General features: G+C 41.1%; 2 protein-coding genes across 6 annotated transcripts in view; both read left to right on the plus strand.

Moving 5' to 3' along the window:
• BIVM (basic, immunoglobulin-like variable motif containing) overlaps window positions 1-12172 on the plus strand; it is a 42293-nt gene extending 30121 nt beyond the window's left edge. For 3 of the 4 annotated variants that reach the window (XM_088021893.1, XM_028112005.2, XM_028112004.2), the window contains exons 7-10: window positions 5223-5355; window positions 6649-6735; window positions 8270-8366; window positions 9638-12172. In XM_088021893.1, the coding sequence (XP_087878019.1) occupies window positions 5223-5355; window positions 6649-6735; window positions 8270-8366; window positions 9638-9931 (611 nt within the window). In that variant the 3' untranslated portion in view covers window positions 9932-12172. The remainder of the gene's footprint in view (window positions 1-5222; window positions 5356-6648; window positions 6736-8269; window positions 8367-9637) is intronic. The other variant, XM_088021894.1, reaches the window with a different exon arrangement.
• Window positions 12173-14272: 2100 nt separating this feature from the next.
• ERCC5 (ERCC excision repair 5, endonuclease) overlaps window positions 14273-21167 on the plus strand; it is a 32485-nt gene continuing 25590 nt past the window's right edge. Inside the window, exons 1-2 of one of the 2 annotated variants that reach the window (XM_088021892.1) lie at window positions 14273-14744; window positions 19806-19981. In XM_088021892.1, coding sequence (XP_087878018.1) covers window positions 14657-14744; window positions 19806-19981 — 264 coding nt within the window. In that variant the 5' untranslated portion in view covers window positions 14273-14656. The remainder of the gene's footprint in view (window positions 14745-19805; window positions 19982-21167) is intronic. The other variant, XM_028112003.2, reaches the window with a different exon arrangement.

Genomic DNA, 21167 nt, shown 5'->3' on the forward strand with positions numbered 1-21167 from the left:
TTTGTTTCAATTATTTTTAAAGAATTATTAGGTCTGTTTTCCTGGGTACTAGTCTTCTTCGACTTTGTAACTCCCCAGTGCTTGCTGACATGCTCATTTCCAGGGGGCCCTCAGTAAATGGAAATCGAGCTCACTCAGGAATAAAAGCAAAATGCAGGGGTTTTGGTGAAATTAACAGATTAACTGTTAATATGAGTAGAAGTATTTTTTTCAGAGTTGTAATTACTCATAATAAAAGTTTGTGTGGTAAGTGGTCAACAACTAGTTCAAACTATTGGTTCATATAATATAAGAAATATAATATAATGTAATATAATATAATATATAATATAATAAACATAACATAATATAATATAATTATTGCTATTATTATTATTCGGGTAACTTAAAACTGTTGGTTCAGGGGCGCCTGGGCGGCTCAGTCATTAAGTGTCTGCCTTCGGCTCAGGTCACGGTCCCAGGGTCCTGGGATCGAGCCCCGCATCGGGCTCCCTGCTTCTCCCTCTCCCACTCCCCCTGCAGTGTTCCCTCTCTTGCTCTGTCTCTCGCTGTCAAATAAATAAATAAAATCTTAAAAAAAAAAAAAACAAAAAAAACTGTTGGTTCACTTAGCCACCAACATTTGTGCCAGGAAAGTCTAGATTAATTTTTTTTATTTTTTAAAAAAGATTTTATTTATTTATCTGAGAGAGAGAGAGTTCACCAGTGGGGGCAGGGCAGGGGCAAAGGGAGAGGGAGAAGCAGACTCTCCCGGGAGCCAGACACGGGGCTCCCTCCCAGGACCCTGGGATCCTGACCTAAGCCAAAGGCAGATGCTTAACTGACTGAGTGATTCTGGTGCCCCTAGATTAATTTTTTTTTAATCAGCTAGCTTGACAATTATACTAATGTTCATGTATTTCATTTTTATGCTGGTATGTATTATAACTTCTTAGTTTCGCTTAACCGAAAACAGCTACCTCTACCCTTTCCCGATGTGACTCATATATACTCTCACTGTGGCCACTGTTAGGAGCTTACCACTGTGTCTTAGCACATCTCAGGTGGACTATGCATCAATATTCTGTTTTCCTCATCTGCTGGTTTCTCCCAGTTCTTACTAGACACCACGGCACTTTTCAGTGTGCAGTGCTAATAGATCCATCTACTTCAGGAGCTCTCCAGTGCTTGCTTAAAGCATAAAATCCTTAGCATCATTCAAAGCCAATGCAGATTGGCCTTCCACTGCTGTCCTCCACGGACCAGCTGCATTTAAAAGGTGTCAAGGGAGGAAGAACCTTGCAGGATAATGTTATGTTCCTGGATTAAAGAATCTGGTTCTTGTCTTTGAAGGTGTAAAATACTTGTGACAAATTCTTCCAGAATTCTCTGTAGTTTTCCTATAGATGATCAGGCCCTATAGAACAAACTTGCACTAAACAGACTCAGAGAATACCAGAATGTTTATATATTAACTTAGAGTGAGAAATATATAACCAAAGGGACCAGAATTCTCTCGTTGGCCGCTCAGGAAGTATGTTCCTTCTCACTGTATAGCAGTCCAGCTGGTTCTAGTAGTTCTTGTGCGCCATACAGATCAGGCCCTGCAGTTGGAAGTGGTTGCTTTGTCATGTAGGTTTTGGATTTTTTAGAAATACTCTGGTTTAGGCTGAACATGGTGCTGAATTTCATTTCTATCAGTAACACATTTTTGTGTCTTCTCCTGCCTAGAAGTACTTCCCTGGGTGACTACCTTAATGTATTAAATATTGTATTTACTGTCTTTTATTTCAGAGGGTGATCTTTTTCTGACCTTGTCCTGAAATTCTGGGGGTGCCCTACGGTAGGATTCACTATGCTGTCATACCCTGTATTCTAAACTAGACCACCCACCTGCTGTTCCCTGATTACATCCCTCCCCTGCAATGATTTTGTTTTCTCCTCCTGGCCTTTCCTCTGTCTGGATTGTTGAAATCCTACCACTTCGTTAAGGTCTGTCTTGAGTGGCACCCTTCTTGATTCTTCAAACCTGATGTGCTCTTCTCCTTTGAATTATATCCCTTTTCTGTGGCACTGTCTTATTCCACTCTATAGTAAATAATAATGTAATAATACTTGTTTTATCTTCCCTAGGAGGGCAGGTCGAGGTACTATGCATTACTTGCCTCTTGTTTTCCTGCAGTTCCTGGTATAGTTAGTAGGTGCTCACAAATGGTTTACTACATTGAGTTAAATGGAATTTTCCATTAACTCTAGACCAAGTCTCAAAATGTGATCCTTGGACCAATATCAGCATCACCTGCTAACTTGTTAGACATGCAAGTTCTTGTTGGACATGCAAGTTTTTGGTCCCCACTCCAGACCTACTGGGTCACACACTGTGGGGGTGGGTACCAGCAATCAGTTGTTTAGCAAGCCCTGTGTGTCGAGCTTGAGAACTATTGCTGTAGTCTTTCTATCAAGAGCTGGGTCTTCCATTGATAGGGAATTCAGTGATTTTCAAATTGCGCTCAACTGAGCCATGGGAATCCTATGGCAGTACTTTGGTGCTGAGAGGGGAGAGGACCAGGCATCCAGATTCCCTACCTCCTTTTTGGCCATGACAACTCTGCTTTTAGCCTTTAAATGCACTAGCCTGCCATGTCAACTTTCCTTACAGAGGGGTTGCATGTCCAAAAAAGTTTGAAAATTATTATTAAATTAGAGGTCATCAAATTACAGTCCTTTTTGTAAACAAAGTTTGATTGGAACACAGTCATAACCATTTGCTTACACATTCCCTATGGCTGCTTCATGCTACAAAGGCAGAGGTGACTAGTATGAGGTGTGCTCATGACCGACAAACCTCAAATATTTACTCTCTGGCCCTTTAAGAAAAAGTTTGCTAATCCCTAATCTGAACCAACCAGAACCTTGAAGTAAGGAGCAGGAACATCCCTGACTAGCACTAAGCCCATAATTATTACTCTATAGAAAAAACCCCCCACCTCATGTCTTCTAGAAAAAAGGACATGGTCAAAGAGTGTTTGTAGCACCTGTACTCTTTAAAAAAAGGAAAAAAAAGAGTGCTTGCAGCAGACAAAAAGATGTGAAGGGTAATGAGGATAATGAGAGCAAATTTTCTTACCTATCTCATTTGCTCCTGAAATCTTGAATATATTCCAGGACATTAGAGTCATTACTCTTCACAGGCACACTAATGAAGTCAGGTGTTTTGTATTACATTTGACTTTAAAGAAGGAAAATGTGAAATACTTAAAGATATCCATTAAAAAGCTATGATAAAAATCCCTTTTATTATAAGTTTTAGTTATTCAGTAAAGGTTTTAGTTATTTGGGAAAACTTTCTATTTGACATTTTCACAATTTTAAAAAAGATTTTAAGAGTTTTTTTCTAAACCAGTTATGTGTATACCCATCTTTTGTAATTATTGAATTTGTTAGGAGTCCAAATGCATACATTTACATTTGCTCACGATCCTGGAACCTATCTATAATGACGTTCAACCATGGTAATGACATAAGACCCTCTTCTGAATTTTAGTTCTGTTGGGCATTCATTAGAACTGCCCTTGATGTTAGTTTTTTTTTTTTTTTAAGATTTCCTTTATTTATTCATGAGAGACAGAAAGAGAGAGAGAGAGGAAGAGGCAGAAGGAGAAGCAGGCTCCCCAGAGAGCAGGAAGCCCGATGTGGGACTCGATCCCAGGACTCCGGGATCACAACCCAAGCTGAAGGCAGATGCCCAATCGACTGAGCCACCCAGATGCCCTGGGTGTTAGTTTTTAAATTGCCGAGGGAAGTCAACCAAAAGCTGCAGAAAGATTTATCACTTGTCATTATGAAATAGAAATTTTAGTGGAAAACTTCACCGTGCCATGCAGATATGCCCTGGTGGTAGGCCATGAAATAGAAATCTATGGGAAAGACCTAGATGAAGACTTGGAGAACAGATTGAAGCTAAAAATGTTATTGTCCCCATGCAGCTCACAAATTGTGTCTACAGGGGTGCAGTGGCGTCCTGCTGCGTTAGCTTTGACCTGCTGTTCTTAGAGGTCTTCAGCTATGTCAGTGGCCAGAAAGTCAATCAGGGAAACCATAAATTGCCACCTTTCATCGACTTCACCTATTTTTAGGATTTCCAGTTTTAACGGGCTATTTGTTCATTAATAATTTAGTTTCTTCCAGGAGATGCAAGTTAACGAAACCTCAGTTAATGGCTTTAAGTATTGAGTGCTGGTAAAAACTTACTGCTTATGGTAAGACTTTTGAAATGACTTCACAACTAATAGAGCTGTGGGAAATATAAAAGGAGGAACGGTTATTAAGAGGATTCTGTGGTATGACCAGCCTGTCTGAGAGATGTTCTTATCTCATCACTTGGCTTATGAAAGCTGTCCCTCTAGTCTGGGTAGCTTTTGTAGAAAGACTAAAGTGTGTGTTGTGGGGAAAAGTTTGCATTTTGGAGGTTTGTGTCTTATCTAGAGTTTACATTTACCCATCAACATCAGTGTACATATCACCGGAGCTGTGCAAGATCACCGCTGTGGAATGGGAAGAACATATTAGAATGCCAGTATTTTAATTTAATGAAAAAATTCTTACCTTTTGTATATCTTTTACAAAGTCATATTAGTACAGTAGTCTATATAGTCTGTAAACAAAAATGCTTCTAATGGGCATGTCTATTGAGAAATTTCCAGTGACAGATATGCACAACCAGGAAAGTTGAGACCATTGTTGTTTACACTAGGTATTGGGTTTTATGTGGTCATTAAATTTTGTAGACAAGGATGTGCTATTAGAAGGGTTTTTTTTTTTAAGATTTTATTTATTTATTAGAGAGAGAGAGACAGAGAGAGAGGGAGTGGGAGAGGGAGAAGCAGGCTTCCCGCAGAGCGGAGAGCCCAGTGTGGGGCTCGATCCCAGGACCCTGGGATCATGACCTGAGCTGAAGGCAGACGCTTAGCAACTGAGCCACCCAGGCGCCCCTAGAAGGTTTTGATAAGCAAGGGCACCGTTCAGGTCTTTAGTTTGCGGTTCGGTTTATCTGAATTTCAGTCGAAAGGGTAAAACTGAAAGTAAATGTATTAATAGTTTTTGTATCTGTCAATAGTTTCTCACTCTTCCTCAGCAGTGTCCGTGCGTTCCAAGTAATGTCTTTCAGTCCTTAACTAGTAGTTTGTGTAAAGCATCTACAGTGCTTTATGGTCCCTCAGTTTGTTTGCTTTTGTTTTGTGTAGCTTCAGGGGCCTTGTCGAAGTTAACTCATGGATTGAAAGATGAATCGCTGGCTTATATCTATCACTGCCAAAATCATTATTTTTGTCCAATTGGCTTTGAAGCAACCCCTGTTAAAGCTAATAAAGCATTCAGGTAAGCATTTACATATTTTATGTGGATAATTCACCAAGAAAATGTGTGTTATTTTTTTTCAAGTTAGACTATTATTTAATATTTTAGCTAATTCTTTTGCAGAATTGCATTTGGTTAGTTGTGCTTTTACATTATCCACTTAGATACTGTTGTTCAGACTCATGAAGGGAAACACGTTTGAAAAATCACGTTTACATTTATTATAAAATGGTTGCATAGGACGTCCCATCTTATGTCATGGTGTTTTCATCCACTGTCCCACATGGAAAAATGAATTATGGAGTCTAATACCAAAAGATTGTCCCAACTGAGTACATTAAGCAGCATCTTCTTTTCTCATGGTGAAAAATGTGGAATTTATCGGTGTTCCCCCTTTGTCCCGGGTGAGTGGCCTCGGTACTTGAGGAGAAGGAAGGGGTAGCAATTGCTCTTTCAGTAAAACCTGAGGGTCAGGCAGGGAGAGCATGGCTCAGTCATCTGGGGGTAGGATGGGTTCTTTGAGGCTGGAGGCCATGCAGCATGAGTCCCTCTCAAGGCGCTGTGGGGTAGCGGGGTCCTGGGACAGGATCCTGAGACCTGGGGGAACCAGGAAGCTGGACACTGTATTTTTGTGAATGGGGAGCAAGGGGGAAACTACTTGATCTCTCCAAATCCTGAAATGTTTTCTTCTTTGCTCTGGAGGTGAGGTATGTTGTTTTTTCTGTGGATTCATTCTGCAACTTCACCTTACTCCAGACATCTATCGAATATAAAATGTGAAACAGTAGGTCCTCCTACTTTGTACCCATTAGGGGAGAGTTCTCTACCTCTGCCTGTACCTAACAATCGCCTGAGATGCCTTTACAGTTGGGCAAATCCCTCCCCTCGCTCTACTCCAGATTTACTTGAATTAGTTTCCAGAGGTGGGATTAGGGCATTGGTACACTTTAGGGTTTTATTTTTAGGATGCCTTTTGAAACTTTTTAAATGCACAGTGAAAGGAGAGGATTAGCTGGAGAATGCTGGTAGCATGCTAGGATTTTTTTTTCTTTTTAGATGCTGAGAGAGGTGGTATATTTAATTTTTTTTAGTCCTATATTTTATAATAGGGATTAAGACCTAAGCGTGATTTATGCTTTCTCTTTAATGGCCTTAAGAAATTTGTTCAAGCCTATACTCCAGTATCTATTCTAGCATTAATGAATGTCATATTTGAATAAACTTTAGTATATCTTTTATTAACATAGTTGAGGCAATATTTCAAAGGAGTGAATGGCCTATACTAAGCTTACTATGAATGTATTTTATATTTAGCAGGGGCCCCCTCTCACCACAGGAAGTAGAATATTGGATCTTAATTGGAGAATCAAGTAGAAAACATCCTGCTATTCACTGTAAAAAGTATGTTAATTTCCCCTTTTCTCTTTAATTTAGGTAAGATTTACACATAGTGAAATGCACAGATCTTAATTGTATAATTAGGTGGATTTTGGAAACTGAATACACCTGTGTAATCACCACCCCAATCAAGATATGGAAGAGTTTCATTGCATTGAAAGTACCCTCATTCTCTTTTCCTGTCAGTCTCCAGAGACAGTCTCTGTTCTATCACTGTGGAATTGCTTTGCATGTCCTTGAAAGTCATGTCAGTGGAGTCATACAGTATTCTTTCTTGTCTGGCCTTGTGAGATTCATCCACTTTGTCATGCATGTCATGCTTCTCTTTTTATTGCTGAGTGGTATTAGGTACTGTAGGTATACTACAGTTTGTTACCTGTTTTCCTGTTGATGACCATTTGGATTGTTTTGAGTGTGGTCTATTGTGGGTAAAGCTGTTGGGACCATTAATGTACATGTCTTTAAAAAAATTTTGAGTGACAGCTTCATTGAAATAAATTTCACATACCATAAAGTGCACCCTTTAAAAATGTAAAAAATGTTCAATGGATTTTAGTGTATTTAGAGTTGAACATCAGTCCCCATGACCTAATTCCAGGACATTTTCATCACCCCCAAATGAAACCTCATACCAATTAGCAGTCACTCCCAAGCCCCCTCCCCCCAGCGCCTGGTCTACTTTGTCTGTGCATTTGCCTAATATGGACATTTCATATAAATGGAATCATAAAACGTGTGGCCTTTTGTGTCTTTCTTTTTTCACTTACAATAATGTTTTCAATGTTCATCTGTGTTGTAGCATGGACCAGAACTACATTCCTTTATATGGCCAAGTAATTTTCTGTTGTATGGATATGCCACGTTTTCTTGTGCAAGTTTTTTGAGGACATGTTTATATGTTTTGTTTCTCTTGGGTAGATATCTAGGAGTGGAATTGCTGATCATAGGATGGATGTATATTTAAGAAACTGGGAGAACGTTCTCCTGTGGGGTTGTACCATTTTACACTCCCACCAGCATTGTATGGAGAGTCCAGTTGTTCTTCATGCCTTCACCAATATTTGATATTGTTATTCCTTTTTTTACTTAAATTTTTTTTATTTTCCCAGCTTTATTGAGGTATAATGCACATATACAACTGCATATATTAAAGTGTACAGTGTACTGATTTGACATATATTTTATGAAATGATTACCACAATCAAGTGTTAATTAACATATCCATCAGCTTACATAGTTACCTTTTCTGTGTGTGTGGTGAGAACACTTAAGATCTACTCTTTTAGCAAATTTCAAGTATACAATACAATGTTATTAACTATAGTCACCATGCTGTACAGATCCTGAAGGGTTGTGAGATCTAGCCCTGCACTGGGCTCTGCACTCAGTGCAGAGTCACCTTGTCTCTCCCCGCCCTGCTCGTGTGCTCTCACTCTCTAATAAATAAATAGATTAATAAATAACATCTTTTAAAAACATTCCATTACAATGGTATTTTGTACTTAAAGTGTGCTTTATCCTTCCTTTTTCGCTATAGGTGGGCAGATATTGTTACTGATCTCAACACTCAAAATCCAGAATATCTAGATATCCGACACTTGGAGAGGGGGCTGCAGTATCGAAAAACAAAGAAGGTAAGAACACAATAGTATTTGAAGATATTTCCCAATCAGCCAAAATACAGTATTCTACTCAGCACTCTTTAGGTTGTAAATAATAGAAATCCACTTTGGATTATCTTAGATAGAAAAGTGAAAATTACTTTCAGGACACAAGGGTATCTTTAGAATGAAAAGGCAAAGACTATAGCCTGGATTCATAAGGGACGGGTATCAACCAAAAGAATGTTAGCAGGGGCCAAGTAGCTAATCTGTCTCATTCTTTTTTTTTTTTTTTAAGATTTTATTTATTTGACAGAGAGAGACACAGCAAGAGAGGGAACACAAGCAGGGGGAGTGGGAGAGGGAGAAGCAGGCTGCCTGCTGAGCAGGGGGCCCAGTGCAGGGCTCGATCCCAGGACCCTGAAATCATGACCTGAACCGAAGGCAGACGCTTAATGACTGAGCCACCCAGGCGCCCCTAATCTGTCTTATTCTTTTGGGATTTGTATGCTATTCTTATTTATCTGATTATTTACTTCCTAAAGATCAGGAACTGCAGCTTACATCTCCCTTTCAGATGAGCAGGCTAGACTGAGACTCACCTGCCTCTGGCCCAGTTCCATAGTTTTGGCCCAGCTTAGGTCAGGTGTTCACTCCTGAGCCCAGTGAACTGTGGCCATGAAGCAGAGCCATATGTGCACAAGGTGGCTGGGGGAAGTTCTCAGGGAAAGGTAGATTCTGTGAATTGACATCCCACTGATATGATCCTACTAACATCAAGAACGTATGGGAGATAGGAAGAGGAATTATCTTGGTGTTTGAAGATATTTATTTATTTATTTATTTATTTATTTATTTGAGAGTGAGCAAGTGTGAGAGTGAGTGGGGGAGGAGGGGCAGAGGGACAGAGGGAGAGAGAATCCCAAGTAGACTGCACTGAGTACAGAGCCAGACGTGGGGCTCGATCTCACAACCCTGAGATCATGACCCGAGCTGAAATCAAGAGTTGGACGCTTAACTGACTGAGCCATCTAGGCACCCCAAATCTTGGAGTTTGGATTAGGCAAATGGGGAGGTTACAGTGTATGTGACCGGTGGAGAGGCATATGGAGGGAAGGTGTTTTGGCCCCTGGGGGCATTGTTCTATTTTTGTAAAGGCAGTTGGTCAAGAAAGATGCAGGGTAAGGCAATCTGATGGTCTGTTTTGAGGCAGGTGAAGGAGGAAAAATAAGGGAATTCATAGGAACCCACATTATTAGCATAATTCCTTTTATTTTCTTAATCCAACTTTCTTTTCTCTTCAGGTTGGGGGAAATTTGCATTGCATCATAGCATTCCAGAGACTTAACTGGCAAAGATTTGGCCTTTGGAACTTTCCGTTTGGAACCATGAGACAAGAATCACAACCTCCAACACATGCCCAGGGGATTGCCAAATCGGAGAGTGAAGATAATATCTCCAAGAAGCAGCACGGGCGTCTGGGCCGGTCTTTCAGTGCTAGTTTCCATCAGGACTTGGCATGGAAAAAGATGTCCAGTATCCATGAGAGAAGGAACAGTGGCTACCAGGGTTACAGTGATTATGACGGGAATGACTGACCATGCTGGGCACTGAACATCTTGTGTTACACACATGACTGGTTTATACAAGACTGCATTAAGACAGTAGAAGTTTTATTAAGTCTACCCTAAATAGGAACAGATTTTGTGGTACAAGATACATATGGTACAACATAACCTTGTAGTTCTCCAGTAAGTAAGCTTGTGTATGATTATGATGGGTGATTTCAGATATATAAGCAGATAAGCACAGATTACTGTCCTTTTAAAGTTAAGAATATGAAAACATTTCACAAAATCCAATAAATTGCATATAAACAGATCAAACACAAATTCACTTAATAGCATCATGATTTGCAATACTTAAGCATGAAATTATTTATGACTTAATCACCAGACATTTGCTGCAGATAGTTTTATTCCTAAACTCAAGATGTAAGCACCATCTGCCCTTTTAAACACAATTGGGCTGTTGATTTCTAGTTTCCTCTCATGGTTAAAGCTCATTTAAAATTATTTAGTGAATCTAGAATTCTTTTACTTGTAAGCAGTATCTGCCTGCCTCATTTGTTTCCTAACTTTCTCAGGATCCTCAATAAAGAGGCAAAAGAGAAGACTCAAGAAACTCATCTTTTCTACTGGTGCATTGATTCAGGATATTCTTGACTTTTTTGACTTGGTATCTTACTATCCAATGAACCTTGTTTTGGGATAGAATAAAAGAACAAGTGGGATCCAAAGTTTCTACATCTGAGGTAATCTGTGAAATGAGATCTTCTGATATTCGATTAGCCTCTCAGCGTGGAGTCCTATGTTGTTAACAGCATTAAAGATGCATTAGGGAAATATCCGTATTCCCAACTCTGAGCTGCTTTTTTAAATCTGTACAATTAGCTGTTTGATGTGAGTGTTAAATAGTTCAGAAAGAGTGGATTTCATATATTTGAGCTCCTCTCTTGATGTCAATTTTTCTTCTGCTTCCAACCTATGACTTGTTCTTTCTTTTCAGGGCTGTTCCATGACTCAGATCAGTAACTTGATTATTACAAGGTGCTGAATATGTTGGTAACCATATTGCAATACACCTCAAGGAGAGGGTTCAGATTTTTATTTTTAAAATATTTTCATTTTCTTCTCTTTTGAATTTTATATCCATTTATCCATTCAGACACGCCTAGCCTACAGAGAGGGATATATATTATGAAATGGTCATTTTTCTGAAGAGAATATTTTGCGTGAAATGCAAAGGACTGAAAGAGCTTTGTAGGTTGTTGATTTTGTTACTTCACACTGGAACTTTTAAGAAGTTTTCATCAAATAAAGTTTTGTTTTCTACTTTTAATAATGTGAATGTTTTGAACCTTTGTTTTAGGTAGGGAGTACCCTTGGAATTCTGTTTGAAGTATGTGACAATTGTGCCTAAGTAGTGTATTATAAGAAATTGTCTTGTATCAGACTTTTATAATCAATGAAACAATATACATTATGACTATAATTTTAGATTCCTATAAGACTTTATAATAGGAAATAGAAAATTTAGTTATATTAGCTTGAACCAAACGAAGCTGTCATTTTTGTAGGTCAAATATAGTTGAATATCAGCAATTTCGTAGAGTTCAATGAAACATTTCAGAGAAGAGGTGGACAGGAAGAACCAAGAGGAAAGGAGACAAATGCAACATAAGGAATACGGTGACACCTAAGAAAGGATGAGTTTATAGAGATTGCCTATTGGCCATAAATAATTTTTTTAAGGTTTTATTTATTCATTTGAGAGAGAGAGAGAGAGAGAGAGAGAGAGAGCATGAGCAGGGGGAGGGGGAGAAGCAGGTTCCCCGCCGAGCCAGGATCCCAATGTGGGGCTCGATCCCAGGACCCCGGGATCACTACCTGAGCTGAAGGCAGACGCCCAACCATCTGAGCCACCCAGGCGCCCACCATAAACAATTTTTACCGAAGTCTTGATATATATGATTACTGAATAACTTGATATATAAGTTCGGCAGTTATTAAGAGCACATTAAGGTTTATAGAGACTAATTTTCCAAAAACTATGTGCAAGTGACTGCACGCTTCTCTTTCAAGATTAGTAACATTCCTGTCATATTTGATTTCTTGGTCAACTCTTCTTAAGAGTCTTCATAGAAGCATTGAAAGTTCAAATACTGGCTCTGTACTCGCTAGCTGTATCACCTTGGGCAAGTTAAGATTAATGTTTCTGTGCTTGTTTCCTCATTGGTAAGGTGGCGATAATAGCATATATTTTATAAAAATGTTTTGAAGAATAAATACGTTAATGCATGTACAGTGTTTAGAACAGTGCTTTCCAGACAGTGCTTGCTATTATTACTCCAAAAGATGTGTATACTACTCAGAATCTTGAGAGCTCTTTCAGCAGCATCTAAAGGATGCTATAAGTCAAACATACACCCCTTAGTTACTGTTCCTTCCAAAGAATATTTTGTATTCAAGAAATGTTCTGGTCTCAAAAGCACTTATAATACTCAAAGGCCTACATTGGCTATTTGTTTTTACCCAGCTCGTAGGCATAAAATAATATTTAGACCAAGTCCTGAAGCTGTTCCTCTCCCCGCTACTATGTTGGCCGTCATTAGGCCAGGCTGGTGCGGCAGCTACAACACATCCAAACTTGCCTTCTCCCTGACACGAGAGGGGCTCAGGCAAGTTGCTCTAGGACCCATCGGTTTGTATATCCGCTTTACCCTTGGCATTTTCTCCCTCAGTCATTCACTCAGCAAACGAATTTGAACACCATCAGCCACTAGGTGTTTCGTATTAAATCACTGATCTCAGAACAACCCCCAGAAGAAGGCGGCGTCTTCATTTTTTCCAGACTCTCATTGGTGAAGAACCTTGCTAAGGATCATAGGGTGTCTTAGCTGTAACAAAATACCACAGACCGGGGGGCTTAAAGAGCAGAAATTTATTTTCTCACAGTTCTGGAGGCGGGACGTCTGGGGGTGTTGACAGGTTTGGTTTTTCCTGAGCCTTTCTCCTTGGCTTACAGATGGCCACCTTCTCGCTACGTGCTCCCAGGGCCTCTCCTCTGTGCGCACATCCCTGGTGTCTGTGTGCTCAAATTTCCTCTTATAAGGACAACAGTCAGTTTGGGTTGGGTTCACCCTCACAGCCTCATTTTAACTTAATCGCCTTTAAAAGGCCCTATCTCCAAATACAGTCCCATTCTGAGGTGGTGGGGTTTAGGGCTTCAAAATAAATGTTGGCGCTGAACGCACCTGACCCCGTTAACAAGGCGTTATTATGCGGCTCAGCCAGGATTGGGACCAAAGGCTGCCTGACTGGGGAGGAGGTTCTTCCGGGGCGGTGCAAGACCCACCTGACCGCTGGAGGCTAGAGGCTGAGGAGGTCGTTGGGTAGTATCTGTGGAACACCTGCCAAGTGTCTGGGGTGTGTGTGTGCTGGAGGCGAGGCAAAAATTGAAGCGGCAATTTATATTAATCTCTGTAAAATACAGCTAGGCGCTATTTCTGGGAATTACTCCACAGATGGAGGAAATGCCAAAAAAAAAAAGCACTTTGTGCAAGGGTTTTGCTAAACATTAATTTTTGACAGTTCTGTCATCAAGGGCTCCTTTGACGAAATCACCTCATTTAAACCAACCTTTCCACTGAGACTGCATTCCGTTTCAGTCCTTCAAGTCGGCACCAGTGTGTCCGACAAGGGCTATCACTTAGAAATGACAAGTGGTCTACACACACCACCTCTGATCCTAGCTAAAGCAGTCTGCGAAGGCCGGTTTTGTGCCCAGTTTGCAGAGGAAGAAACAAGCTCCGAACGACGCTGCTCGAACAGCGCCGCGCACTAAGGCGTGGGGGCCTGGCTCCGGCCTGAGGGTTCTAGAACGCCTTCCAAGAGCTACTGGCGGCCACCGTTTCTCGCCATTACTGCCCCAAATTTAGACGCCAGAGAAAACCAAACGTAATCTGAAGGGTGAAGCCTTCTAAAAGGTGCCTAACTTAAAATGATGGCCTGTTATTATCTAGCTACTACGAGTTATCAGACAGAACACTTGCGAATTTTAAAAGACACCAGCGAAGCACCCGTCCACCTTCCTCTTGCCGCCTCTCGTGTGAAACAATACTTGGTACTGAGCGTGCACAGGTGGAGGCTGGTGGGCAGAAGCGGATGCGCAGAAGAGACGTAGAAAACGGTCACCTCAGCAAGCGGCGACTCGGCGAAGAGCTGTAGCGTCTGGCGGCGACAAAGCGCCAAGGCGGGGAAGGCTCGGAGCTAACAGGACGCCAACGCAGGGACTGCAGACGCCCCCGCGCGTCAGGAATGGACAGGCGCCGCAAACACACGTAGCGCCGTGAGGCGGGACTTCCACCTTGGGCGTCGCAGCAGACGGAAGCCGAGAGGCCCCCTTTCGCGGGGCTGTTACGCACTGACTCAGGAAGGCGGGTGGTGGCGGGGGAACCCCTGGCTGTTCGTCTCGCCTGCGCTGTGCTCTCGCCCTGCTCTCCCGTTAAGAGTGCTTACATCTGGGCCAGACCTTGGGTGAGAGGAGGACCTGCTCCTTCCCGACGCCGGCCGTTCTCTGGTCCTGCCCTTCTTCCGTGAGGCAGGGTCAGCCGCCGCGAAGTACCGCTCTCGCCCGTGCGGGTGTGCCTTGGAGAACGGCGTGCTCTGAATTATTTTCCGTCTTCCCTGGGCGGGAGCTCGGCGCGGGTGCAGGCTGCGGGAGAATCCCGGCCCCCCGCCCCCGCCTGCCGCGGGGGCCTCATGGGCGTCCACGGGCTCTGGAAGCTGCTGGAGTGCTCCGGGCGGCGGCTGAGCCCGGAGACGCTGGAAGGGAAGATCCTCGCCGTGGGTATCCTTGACGTGTTCTCGGTGCGGGGATTCGCGCAGGTGTTTTGCGCGCCCCGGCTTCTCCCTGAGCGCGGAATGGTTTTGGTAGGATGACAGCCCCTCTCAGGGTAGCGATGGCGTCTCCTTCTCGACGTTTTCTTTCTCGGGGCGTCTGCTCGTCCCCGCTTTGCGGTCCCGCCTCGTTGGATTGCAGTCCTCAGGCTTTATCACTTAGGGGCGGTGCTTCACTTCTCTCCTCTGGAAAGTGGGGGCGACAGCGGTATGTATCTACACACGGGGTTGGTGTAAGGAATAAGGGGTTGTGTAAGCAAGAGGAGCTTAGTTAACATGGTAAAGCCTAAAAATACTGTCCTGCTGGGAGGTCGGCGTGGAGAACAGGGAGTGGACTTCGCACCCGCAGTTCGCCTGCCGTCCTGAGTCCGGCTGCACTCAGGTTTGCTAGGATAGTGTGAACAGGTGTTTGACCTTTTTGCTTTTTTAAAAGTAACTCTCATTGTTTTTTATTACGAGTTTTGGAACAGGAAACTGATGGGGTACAACACTGGAGAGGCATCCGAAGGCACACGGTGTTGGGTTTCGTTTCCTCCCAGCCTCTACGATGGACTTTCATAAGGGACTGTCGTCTGTGTCTGTGTTGGCTGGTTTGCTGTTTCTGTAATCAGATGTTTTTCTTCTTCATCAAAACATATGAATGCTGTTTCTGAAGTTTTGGTCTTTTTATTCGTTGAGTAGCCTCCTCCTTTTCTGGGTGGCCGTTCTGGAAGCTGGTGGTGCCTTCCGCCGGTTCCCTCCGGGAACCTGGGAGCCCAGGAGTTCATAAGCGAGGTGGAGAGAGTCGTGTAAATAACTGCTGTCGGTGGTAAATGCAGTGTAAGAATAGGTGGGAATCACGCGGAAGGAGCCACTGAGAGAGGAGCCATTATTTACCATGGAGACAACTTATACCTAATGGGACAGTGGTAATTTTTCAAACAAAGTTAAGATGATGATGATATTTTTTTCAGTGTGAATAATCTTGAAATACATCCGTAGTGAGTTTTGTTTGCTTAAACGTTTTTATGCACGATACCGTGTGCGTGTGCGTGCGTGCGTGTGTGCGCGTGTGCGTGTGCGTGCGTGCGTGTGTGCGCGTGTGCGTGCGTGCGTGCGTGCGCGTGTGCGTGCGTGTGTGATTGCTGCCCTCTAGTGGTTCGTCGAATCACTGCTTTCTGAAAATTTTCTTCCTAGAACCCAATGTGAAGGAAAGCACAGTTTTCAATAACAGGAACCCTTCAAACTTCAGCTGACTTAGGTATTGTATGTCGTAGCCCCTATGAAGAATTAATAACTTGTAACATCATTAAGATGACGCATGAAGTTCGGCATTCTAATTTTTTAGGACGTTGCCCAAAGGAAGGAGGTTAAAGCATTTAATTTAGAATTTAGATTATCTATTTTTAAATGACTCAGGAGCAGTTTTGGGACATGAAGTAATTTTCATGAGGTTATTTTTTCTGAAGGGGCAAATCATATAAAGAGGACTGTCAAAGATCTTCCAGTTATAATTACAATCTCATATGTATATGTGTATAAATACATATGTAAAAGAATATTTGATTGCTGTTTTATAATTGATTTTGCTTTGTTTCATTTTCATGGGAATTCACATTCAAATATCTGACCTATATTACATTTTTTGTCTTCCTTGTTAAGAAATTATCCATGACACACTAGGTTCATAATTTACTCTTGGTCTCCTAAAATATATTTTTTTTAACCATCTATAGGTGAGTGCCTTGTTTATTTATACAATCTAAATGTATCCAATAACAGTTTAACTTTAATCTCTTATGGGCCTTAACATTTGTGAAATGCATTTAAGTCTATTAGCAAAATATTACACTTTCTTTAGATTTAGACTATGCATACTAACGGATATTAAATTGTAAGTCACCTAACAATAGAACTAAAGTAATTTATCTTTCATTTCAAAATGTTATTGATCCTTTGGGTCTTCTCTATAAAATGATCTGGCTTTGCTGTGGATTTAACTTTTTTTCAGCCCTGGGACAAATTTAATGTTCCCCTTTTTTCTTTATAAAAAGAAAATTTATTTTCTTTTTATAAAAAAGAAATTACTGAAATTAGACAAGTCAAATTATGCACATATTTTCAGAATGCCTAGTTTTACATGTATTTTAAAAAAATAATTTCGAGCTGGAACTTTTAACCCTAGTTGAGACTACCTATGAATAATAATAATAAAAAAAGACCCATCGTAGTTTCTAGGATTTAGAATTTTAGGCATATGTATGTTAGTAATCTGTGTTTTAAAACCTTTATATACAGTTCGAAAGGATAGCAGAAGTTGAGAGCCACTGATCTGAAATTAGATTTTCTCATTGATTATAACATTTAAAGTCATGGTTTAAGTGGAAACTTAGTCCTGTACAACAGTGTAGCAACCAGAAAAAAGCCAAGCAGAAATGTTTATCCAGTACAGTGCAGAGCTAAGTCCTTTAGGAAACTAGTTTGTTTTTTTCTTTGAAACTAGTTTTAAAACTAGTTATAATAGCCCTAGTAAAAGGTGAGACAGTGAGAGGTGGTAGGATAAAGGATCTGCCCTGGAAGTCGGATTTGGTGTTGACTTAGCTCTGCACTGACCTCCAGTCTCGTCCTTTTACTCTGCTCGATTTGCTTTTTTGTGTTACATAACTATATGTATTACAGTATATCTATAACATATAGTGGTATTATATATCTATTGCTTCATTTTTTTTTTCTTTTTTACTGTCCATCTTCCCCAGTAGAGTGCAAGTTTCTTGGAGATAGACACACTATCTGTTTTGTTCAGGGCTATGTTGTTTGCTGCCCATCCCAAGATCTTGGGACCTTGGATATGCTGGCACATAGTAGCACTCAAATATTGGATTGAGTATAATAATAGCTTGCTTTCCACTAGTTATTTTGTTACAGTGTTTATTGAGTTAATTGTTGATGGGCCAATTTGTTTTATGGTTATAAATTAGGTAATGTACATTCATTTAAATACTTAACTGTTCAGCTCATTAATAGCAAGTATTTGTTGCCTCCTACGTGCCCTGTGAAAGAGAGAGCAGCGCACAGAAGTGTAGTCTAGACAAGGCATGGAGCTCATGGTTTGGTTTTTCCCTCTGTTAGATTGTAAACTCCACAAGGGCAAACCCTTTGTTTTGTTCAGGCCTGTATCTCCAGTGGGATTTCTGCCACATGAGCAGCAATACATTTTTGAATAGGAACGTATAAGTGGAGGTCTTTATCTGGGCTGAGGAAGTGACCCATGGACTGAGACTTATGAGAGAACACTAAGCTAAGAGAGGGAAAAACTCAGGCAGCGGAAGGAGCATGTGAGAGGCCCCTGGAGGCAGGAAGGGTCTACCTTCAAGATACATTAAAAGATGGAATTGATAGAATCCGGTAGTGTTTGGATGAGGGGAGCATAGGGGATGGCATTGAGCCTTCTGGCTTCGGTGACTGGGGTAACATTCACTGCAATGGGGGCATAAGCAGCCTGGCAGAAGAGGCATGGAGATGAGGACAAGCCATAAGAGACTCCCAGGGAACAGACTGAGGGTTGCTGGAGGGGCAGTGGGTGGGGGGATTGGATAACTGGGTGATGGGCGTTGAGGAGGGCATGTGATGTAATGAGCACTGGGTGTTATATGCAACTGATGACTCACTAAATTCTGCCCCTGACACTGGTAATACACTGTATGTTGACTAAATTGAATTTAAATAAAGAAAAGATGAGTTCAGTTTTGATCATGTCAAGTTGGGAATGTCTGCAAGACCATCTAGTCTGGGCGTCAGGACAGAGCCCTGGGGCAGCCTGCACACACGAAGGGGGTGTGGTGTGGGGGTGCTAAGGTAGCCTGGGGAGCCAGTACAGCAGGGGGAGGGGAAGGGCCCGCAGGAGAGCTCTGCTGAAGTCGCTCTTGAGTGGCAAGTTAGGGGAGCAGGGGAAGAGACAGAGCAGGAACACCAGCGGTGCCACTTCCCTCTGTCTTACGGACAAATAGGAAATAATTTGGTAAGAAGCAGTTTTTACAAAAGTTAAACATAAGAAAACACCCAAGAAAACATAAATTACTTATAATTACAGAAGAGCTAACTATTGTTTAATATTTTGGCATCTGAGCTTCTAGTTTTTTGTATTTAACGGATCACATGTTATAAAACGTAATTATGCATTCCATTGTTTTGTAACCTGTTTTGTGTCCTTTAATATTTTGTGCCTGTCTTTCTTATCACTATCGATGCTTCCGTAGCTTCCTTTTTTGAGGGCTGTTTGATATTCCAACAATTCGGTATATCACAATTTAGTTTAAGTAAAGACCTGTTGGAAAACTTTTACATTGTTTATCATATTTTCTTTCTTTCTTTCTTTTTTTAAAGATTTCATTCATCTATTTGACAGAGAGAGACACAGTGAGAGAGGGAACATGAGCAGGGGGAGTGGGAGAGGGAGAAGCAGGCTTCCCGCCGAGCAGGGAGCCCAATGCAGGGCTTGATCCCAGGACCCTGGGATCATGACCTGAGCCAAAGGCAGACGCTTAACTGAGCCACCCAGGCGCCCCATTTATCATATTTTTATCGCTGCAGACATTCTTAGAAGTAACTCTTACTGTAAATCTATGATGATTTTCTGAGAATAAGTGTCTGGAGATAGAAGGAGTAAAATAGAATGTCAGTTTTTACATTTTTTGCTATGGATTGCCAAATTATTCTCCACAAGAGTTGTGCTAATTTATTAAAATTCTATAGAGCGTATTAGTTTTTTTTAAAGAAGCGTTTGCAATTAGATATTTTAAAGGACACATCTGTCGATGTAACGTTTTAAAATCAGTCTGCGAACAGTAACAAGGGTTCAAATAAAGTTAACGGATTTTAGGCAGATTCCATCAGGGCTAAACATTTTTCAGTTTCACATGAACTGTGATGAGGGCTTAGTTTTAGTGTTTAGATAATATCAGTTATTGGGAAGTTGAAATTGTGGGGATGAGGGAAGAAATTCCAAAACACTTTCCTTTAACAGTTCCTCCAGATATCAGTATTTGGTTAAACCAGGCACTGAGAGGAGTCCGGGATCGCCATGGGAACTCAATAGAAAATCCCCATCTTCTCACTTTGTTTCATCGGCTCTGCAAACTCTTATTTTTTCGAATTCGTCCTATTTTTGTGTTTGATGGGGATGCTCCACTATTGAAGAAACAAACTTTGGTAAGAGTCATCTGTTTTTTTTTTTTTTTTCTTCCTGAATTACTAGAAAGAAAGAAAAGTTCATGTAGAATTTTAATTTTCTCTTTAGAATTTGGAAGCCAAGACTTATTTTGACATATATTCCACTTAATTTCAACTTTTTTTTTAGTTTATCTTGAAAAATCAACACTTTTTCCTTAAAAAAGGATTATTTGTGAGACTACGTCCTGGGTGCCATGATAAAATTCAACTTTTAATAGAACTACTAAAATTCTCTCTCTCAAATAAATAAAATCTTAAAAAAAAGGGGAGGGCATCTGGGTGGCTCAGTCAGTTAGGTTCAGGTTATGATCCCAGGATCCTAGGATCGAGCCCCAAGTAGGGCTCCCCATGCTTGCTCTCTCAAATAAATAAATCAAATCTGAAAAAAAAAAAAAACAACTAAAATTCTTACAATTGAGAGTTTTCCTTTTAGAGTATCTTAGGTGTCCCATGTGTGTTTTAGCTATGCTGCCGAGCATGATAAAGAGGCTGTTGGGGAAAATGCCTCCCTGAATCTGAGATCAGAGTAATTGGAGTAAAGAGTAATTGGATTTTATGTGGTGCCAGGTGTGGCTGAAGTGGATTATTGAAGAAGGAAATTGACCAGGATATGAAAGAATGACATTGAGTTTCTTTATTCTGAAGATAGTTTAAAACAGTGTTGGAACAAAGTTGTGAACTTTGGAGTAATTGTATTAACCGCTCCCCGCCCCCCCCCCCCCCCACGAATGACAGCACCCATTTGGACATAGGACTTTTATGTGTTGAAAATGCCAGCTTGTCACTTCATGCTCACACCAGACACACATTGTCTAAGTGAGGATGTAGGATAAAAGTAAGGATTGGTAAATGCCTGGGGACATTTATTCCCTTAGGAAAAGGTCTAGATCTAGACTTGCATGTTGCAGTTTTAAATTATCCAAGGCACATTCTATCAGGTACACCTTGGAAGGATTAGACAGGAAAAAAGAACTCCAGAATTTATTTATTTGCTAGTAAATAACATCTCCCCAATTCCCCAGCCTCATGATAAAGGTGTTAACACTACTCTAGTAATCATTTGTAATATATAAACACCTTAAACTTCCACAGTGTTATAGGTCAGTTATATCTTAATTAAAAAAGGAAAAGAATGTTTTGGTATTTCCTCCTTATATTCCACCAT

This window comes from Eumetopias jubatus, unplaced genomic scaffold (genome assembly GCF_037043125.1).
Source record: "Eumetopias jubatus isolate StellerSeaLion01/CBP00866 unplaced genomic scaffold, mEumJub1_p1.0 scaffold_3, whole genome shotgun sequence".
NCBI classification, from domain to species: domain Eukaryota; kingdom Metazoa; phylum Chordata; class Mammalia; order Carnivora; family Otariidae; genus Eumetopias; species Eumetopias jubatus.